We start from the raw sequence: 7,727 nt of genomic DNA on the forward strand, positions 1-7,727 counted from the left end.
CCACGTATCGACTTGCTGCGGAGGCGAGAGCCAAGTATGGGGTTATGCAGATCCGACCTTTGTCACAGCATTCCAGTGTGACCTGGTATCTGTATGCATTGCTGATTCTTCTATCAGCGGGTCTTCATGTTTCCTCAAGACATGCACGCACCACCACTGCTAATCTGTAGGTCCCTTCAACGCCTGTCTGAATGTTTTCCTTCACATATATATACTGCAAATTTATAGATATATACACACAAATGTAAACGTACGTATCGAAGTACCTGTTCAGACAGCGGTGTGGCCTAGCCGTCTAGTGAACCGCCGCACAGATGGAGAGCGAGCTACACCCACAAAATCCGACATTCAGATATTTAACTGATCGATAGGTGTGTAGGTCCAGTCAAGTATGGAGTCACCACTGCCTCCCGTAGAGGCTGCGAAACATCGTGACACAAATGAAATACAGTTTTTTATCGCAGTGAAGGGATTTGTGTGATATCCTGCGTAACAACAAAGAGTTTGGAAATGCACTAATCGCCAAAACGCATGTCGTCCTCCTCCTAAATCGCACCGGAGCCACCCACAGACCAGATCCTCCTCACCTTCACACACACACACACCCTGGGCAATGCAAACCACCATCGCTACCCTATAAAGGAAAGGCAAGCTCTGCACACAACTGTGCCTCCTTCTTCCTTTGCGAATAGTTCTCCCCAAAAACCGATTTTGGAACAACGCACAGGAACATGCCGTGTCAGCTAGTACACAAATCAGACAGCTGCACTCTAGTCCACCGTCCAATGCATCGTCTTGGTGACAATTACATCAAATCCTCGTCCCTTCCCCCCCGTCCTTCCTTCCTTTTAGTACGAAAAGGCATTCCCTCCTCAACGGCCACCATTCATTTACACCGAAAACGCTCACCCGAGACCAAACGCGTGCACCACACAAAACGACGTCATGTCTAACCTAGCGACGGGAGCCTTTCTCCCAGCCCTCTCCCCGCCACCTTATACTCCCCCCTAGCACTACCCAGCACATGTCACACATGCAGCCACAGAATCTCCACCAGCCACAACAGCGAATCTGAAGATTGCTCCAACATCACCCTCGACTACGCAGAAATAATCCCCGCTCCACCGTGGTTCTTCGACAGCCACCGCATCAATTCAACTTCCGCTAATGATTCTTCCATCATTGTCGCCACTCCCGTCCTTCGACAACATCAACCTCAGTTCAAGACACTTGGAACAAATGCCAAAACAAACCCTAAAACCGTCGCAGCCAAAGTAGCACCGCCGACTGCGGCCCCGGCAACTGAACCGGACTGCGTCACCTCGATCAGAACATTGCACACCTTAGTCGTCGATGTGTCAGTGCCTGATGAATCTTTGTTAACCGGTTTTGCGGAGCTTTCCGATGGGCTACACTGGTAGCGGAGCAGCTTGTTGCCGTCATTTGGCAACTCCTTAACGGTAAGCTCGTACGCTGGAGTCTCTGAAAAGCTGTCAGCGTCATCGCTGGCTTCAATCAACGTAGAATTCGACACCACAGAGGACAAGCTGACCTCCGTCAACTGTCCCTTGTCAGACACCTGAAACACCTTGTCAAAAAGGACTGGAGACAATACTCTCGTCTGTCCGCACCCGAATGCCACACTTCTGCCGCTCTCGTTGACCTGCAGAGATACACTCTCTTTGTCCTCGCTGCACACAGCTGAAAAATAGAAAAACAGAGCAGCAGCGGAGCAGCGAAAAAGTGCCCGTCCACGGCCCCGCTCAATCTACGCAAACGGCGCCATTTCAACCACCGTGTAAACAATTGCTCGAATCAACCAATCAACGACGCCAAACACAACCTCGACACAACGAATCTCGAAACTAGTACTCCTGTGCAGACCGCCAGCACACACACAAATCTATTCCGACACGGCCTGCTCCTCTCCCTCTACGTTCCCGCCTTGGCAACAAAGGCAAGTCACGCGATCTCAACACAAAAAGGAAAAACAAACTCAATGGCGTCACATTTCAGCCTCTCACGCTTAGTCGTCAAAGCGTCACCGAACAACTGATCTGCCAAGATCTGCGGTATACACAAACACGCACGCATCCGCATTCACTGGTAACAGCCTGGAAGCAGGCAGGATGTAGGTCTAGCTTACCGTCGTTCTCGAGCGCGGGGCCCGATTGTCCCCATACCGATATCTGAACTATGCATCTCTTTTCTGTATCCTCGTTCCGCGAGCTTGTGTCCTCCCTCTCTGTAGAAGAATTTGAGCTACACATGAAGTACACTGACTGACCCATCTCAGGCACCTCTTGAAGAGTCAACGTGTAGGTAGTATCCTGGGTTGACAGCTTTCGCCCACTAGTTCCGGGGGTCCCGGTAGTTTCCTGGGGTAACCGCCCTAACTTCCCAGCCTTGCTGGTCTCCGCCAGCGTCATATTGATACTGCTCAGCGAGGCTGTGCGTGTGCATTCGGAATCTACACAAAACTCAGTGAACGAACCGGTACTGGACTTTTTTCCAGGAACAAGGGACGTCAAGCCTGCACCACATTTGAACGTCACGGGTTCGCTGGTAACTGACGAGACATAATTCTGTTGAGCCAAGGGGATACGCAGGGTCAGTGGACCCGTCTCGCTGTTGCACGTCGGTGTAGCGACCTCCTTCTGTTGGCCAAGAACCACTTGCGGCGACAACAACGCAGCCACAATCAACACCAACAATGCCACAGAAAAACACGAAATTCCAGACAGACAAACGGACCCTTCTCGCCGCCGCAACCCAACAAAACCCGCCCATCGGGACGCCGACCCCCAGAGGCACCCAAAGGAACAAGAAGTTGTCTCCATCGTGAAATCGGGATGAACCGTCCACGAAATCCTGCACACCTGAAGCACAAAGACTTGTTCACCGAACGCAGGGGTTGTGAAAAGCTAAAAAGAAGCAAGATATTGTGTGTCCGCACAAGTCATCTCTCGGCAGATGCTGAAACCCGACACTGGTGGTGCCTGGCGCATGCTACCCAGCCGACGAGCGGAACCAGATTTGCCCGGGCCTCGTCTCCGGGGTGGAAGAGTCCCTCCGATTTCCGGCCGAAGCCCGAAACAGGGGATCCAGCGACCGCCTCTCTCACACCGTTTATCAGCCAGATGCATCAGTTGCGTATCACGACTTTATTCTACAGTTTGTGCAATATACCAACGCGTCCAGCGATCCATTACAGCAGAAAAATGGCAAGCATCGCAGCGTTACGTTTCCTCTCCGTGGTGAACCGAAACAGATCCAATTTTTTTTGCGATGCGGTATGTGGAATCAAACTGTCGCGCGGCAGAGAAAAGCACAGCAGCCTGTTCCTGCGGTATGGCATTGCTGAAAGTGTATTCCTGAGGTGCCACGCACGGACTTCGTTTTGTGGCCAGTGGACTGCCTTTCTTGGACGCAACCCGTGTGCGGCGTTGCGCTCGGACACTGCCACATGTAGGGACGGAAGTGCAAAGCAGCCTTGAACAGTGCACACACACGAACTACGTGCCACGAACACAGTCGCCGCTCCGGAGCTACTCTTCTTTGGGTCCTAGTGGAGGGCAGCACCTTACGCGCCTCTGCAAAGACATGAAGAAGTATTCGTTGCCTTACTCGAAGAGAGGAAGGATACGGAGCGGCGACGGTAATCTAAAAGCGAAACCCGGTTCTTTGGTATCCGACTTTTGTCTGGATCCGGTTGATCTTCCTACAGAACACGACGAGTCCCACGATGCCTAGACTTACATGGTGCCAGTTCTGTCAATGCGGGGTTACAGTGCACTCTTCTTGCTCATTGCTGCTACGAGGTGAAGCCTTCAGGTGTGAGAGTGGAGCGTACTATTGAGGGGACAATACAAGTGGCCAGGCTACTTAAGGCTATCTGTGAATTGGTGTAGACAGGGAATGCTGTCTTTGGGCGAGTCTCCTTGAATCGCACGCCACCAATTCCGGTGACTTAGAGACTACCACCGAGTACAGGTTCCAAAAAACGTTGTCCACTCGCACTGCGGCTGCTCCACTGACGCCTTAGGTATACAGGACGAAGAGTATTCCATGGCCAGTGTGCCCGGGGTTCCCGATGAGCGTTTTTTTTTCTTGCCGTTTCAATTTGCGCCGGCGACTGGGAATATGAAGACCCGAGGGCCTGGTCCGAACGCGAAAGTGTATCCTGTTCCGTATGCCCGAGGGAGACTCAGAAGAACGTGGAACCCGCTTTACATTTCAAATAGGGCTGACGAGCAGATATAAAAACCCTTGCAAGCAATCGGAAGACTTATTTTTTTCTGTCGGGGTCTCGCGTTGACGAGATTGTGGGTTAGCGGAAGGACTCCCTCGTCGATCACTGCGCGACTAAAGAGAAGCATTCTGTTATGGGCGAACCACAGAGCCGCCCTGGCGCTAGACCTGAGCCAACAGTTCTTCAGGGTGGTGTACTGCATGGTAAGTAGCCACTGGCTGATTCTGTTTGAGTGTGGAACGGAGGTGACAAAAAACTCCGTGCACGCCAAGTTCCCCCGTTATCGTAAGGGATTTTCCCCATCTTGTGCGCGTCACTACGCCTCTTCGCGCTATCCATCGGAGAAGTTTGTGCATGGAGAGGGAACCGGGCCCCACCAGGGAAGCACGAAAACCTCCAGTTTCCTTTGGCGATGTGTAATTCCGATTAATTTTTACAACCGAAGTTTGGTGGTATGGGAACACGAAATACTCTCGTGTTCAGCCGTTAAGCGTGACTGACAAAGGAAGATGGAAACACGGGTAAAAAATTCACAAAACGAGCATGAAGCAAACCAACAATGAAAGAATTTTCAGGCATCGGTTGGCCGGACCTTCTTGTGCCGAGTGAAGTCGGGCCGCGTCCGTTTTCCTACGGATTCAGCGGCGCCATCGCCACTCGCACACCAGCCAACATGTAGGACTGCGATCAAAATGAATTTGGGGAGGAATGAGCAAATATAGGTAGGTTTTCTTTTGTTTACGCTAAAGTGCAGATCTTCTCCGGACTGACGGATGACGAAGAACCTGGTGCATGGAGTCATCAACTCGCTCGTACTGCTGAAGACGGCCACAAAAAAGTGTCCCAACTCTTTTACCATCGCATGGTGGAACGGACAGTTCGGCGGTCCCTTTCCGAATGATTTTCAAGAAATGCCACCTTCCCCTGTCTCCCTTTCCTGTCCCAGCGACGCGAGGAACGGCCGAGTGCAGGTCTCCGGGAGACGGGAGAAACAACCGGGTGCATTCGAGATGGTCGTGGCCCTCGAGGAGTCTCAAAATCAACTATCTCGTTGCAAAAAACGAACCTTCAAGTGGTCTCGAAGAAACAGCGAAGCTTGTACAGACATAGAGCCACGCCAAGACAAGGCTTGACTGTAGTGCCCGCATCGTCCCCGCTCGTCCCGCGTGACGCCGTATACCAAGAAAGGCACACGAAACAGAGAGTGCAGCTAATCATGCGATAACCGATCTGGTTACAGTGTCAGTTCGAAACACTACTTGGAAAGTCCTCAATTTCTCCACACATTCGGCACGATTGCCTCCATGCCCCAGCCGCTACTGTGGTATGCTGCCATCGTGGCTGTCATTCGTACGCGACCAACTGGGAGTTGGGGGTAGGCGAGAAGGCGTAGCTCCCCCGTCCGGTGATTTCCCTCTAGATGCCGTCTTGGCGTCTTTTCCCGTATGTCTGTTTTTGGTCTATTACGTATCAGCCAATCGAAAATCCCCCGTTTCCATCGACACTCCAGACAGCCACAAAATTTCCCGTTAGAGGCGTGTGTCCGATTGGCGCCGTGGGGGGAGTGTGCAAAGGTGGACCAGCGCAGCATCTCTGCAGAGGTTGGAGGGAGAGAGCCAAACTCTGGCCCGCCTCATTTGACTGGGGCTCAGAATTTCCCCCGCTTTCAGTTTCAGCACATCGCAGGAGAAACAGCTAGCATTCCCTGCGAGGTGGAACGCGTCTGCGGCGGCTGACGGTCGGGTTCAAAAGGTGCTATCGGTGGACTGGACGCGCCGTCTCGTGCCTCACAGCGCACAGGTCCTCGCTGCTAATCCCTCGTACTTGCCCCAGGTGGGCTCTTTACGCCTGCACACAGTCCCATCCATCAACTTCGAATCCCTACCGCTCGTTAGGGTCAGGCGCCACTTGCGGTGTGACTTCTCTGCAGATCTGTGCTTCTCTTGCCTATATCACGACTTCTGCCCCGTCCACGTTCCTGCATCGGTTCTCCCGGCCTCTACCAGCGTGTGTGTGTCTCGTACTAAGCTTGCACACCCAATCAAGGCCGGTCTCCCGGTGTTCTTCCCGCGTTGCATGCACCCGGGGGGGCTCAGCAAGAAACGTCAGGCAGAGTGACGCTGTAGGTGGCCAGTATCTGTAAACCTCTCAGCGGAACCAACAGACAAGTTGAGGCAAAGAGCACGGGAAATCTGAAACGAGCTGAACATGGTTTACACGATCTTTGTGGTACTCGAGACGCCTGCAGTGTTCCCCTGGTCTTTCACTCTCTTATCGAGCGCAGCTTCAAAATCGAACGGATACATGTTGTCTGTTATAGCGGCCAATCGGTCCCGTGACGTTCCGGCCTCTCGCATTCTTGCTGCGTGCAGCTGTTATCTCCCCTGCGACTGCCAGAGGAAAGAGTGTATAGATCATGGGAGACAAGGAGAATACAGACAAGTTTCCACCTTCTCGATCTCAGCCTCGTCTTGGACCCGTTGGTACCCGCTGTCCGTTGAATCAAGCGCTGCAGTTCGTGTGCCTGGGGCATTCGTTCGCACACAACCGTGGACATGTGCTTGCGCTTTTAACTGGCAATCGCGCGTCTGTTTGTTGAAATGGGAATACGGGCGAAAAGACGTCGGGGGACGGGACACGCGTACGGCAGAGTGCTGTCCACGCAGCGCATGGACGAGCTGTTCGGACACACAATCTCCAGGAAGAACAGACGGGGCATGCCTTCCTCTTCCCCTTTTCGGTCAAGTCCTAGCACCTTAAGCTGCTTGTGACATTTCTCTTCCGCCGACGGCCTCGATGGTTCTGTGTATTATGCACCGCTCTGTGGTATGTACACCTACCAAAACAAAGCGATATGCAAGGTTAAGATGAGGCGGGATTGGCGCTACCGTTGATTTTTTTCTGAGACGTGGCGATTCTGTTTTCATTGTCACTTTTTTGCACGAAAACCCAAGATCAAGCGCCACTGTTCTTCAGATTGCACTCCCTACGGTTCCCGTCTACGAAATTAACATCGATGCTACATACGGCATTCCAACTTTTTCCGTTGCTTTTCCCGTGCTGGATGGCATGCCCCTTTTCTTGTTTCACGGTCAGTTGCGCTCTCAGTCAAGCCCAATTTTCGTGAGGCACGTGTCTGTTTCTTTTTTTCTCTGCTCTTGCTTGGCCCTATGTCCGATTCATCGCCACCCTTGCTGTCTTTCCCGCCTCTCGGACGGCAAATATCCATTTCTACACTCCGTAGTTGTCCATGATCGCAGCCGTGTCTCTCTTTTGCTTTCCTGTCGTTTTCGATTGTAGCGTCGTATACCCTTTGATGTTTGCACTCTCTTCCTTTCCACACAGAGGGGTGCTTCCTTAACGCAGGCAACTTGCGAGTGTCATCTACGGTATCTCCATTTCTGAAAACGTCAAAACAGTTTTTTGCCTTTTCCCTTTCGTTCTCTACTTCGGTTTCACTTCTGTCTACCCTCTG

At 52.3% G+C, this 7,727-nt stretch overlaps 1 protein-coding gene across 1 annotated transcript; it reads right to left on the reverse strand.

The window, feature by feature from the left end:
* Positions 1-1,216: 1,216 nt before the first annotated feature.
* Positions 1,217-2,840, reverse strand: NCLIV_012675 (SRS domain-containing protein; the record flags this gene model as incomplete). Its single annotated transcript, XM_003881454.1, has 2 exons — positions 1,217-1,701; positions 2,054-2,840. The coding sequence occupies 2 exons, from the start codon at positions 2,838-2,840 to the stop codon at positions 1,217-1,219; spliced, it is 1,272 nt and encodes a 423-aa protein (XP_003881503.1).
* Between the last annotated feature and the right edge of the window lie 4,887 nt (positions 2,841-7,727).

The sequence above is a fragment of the Neospora caninum genome, chromosome V (genome assembly GCF_000208865.1).
Source record: "Neospora caninum Liverpool complete genome, chromosome V".
In the NCBI taxonomy this organism is placed as follows: domain Eukaryota; phylum Apicomplexa; class Conoidasida; order Eucoccidiorida; family Sarcocystidae; genus Neospora; species Neospora caninum.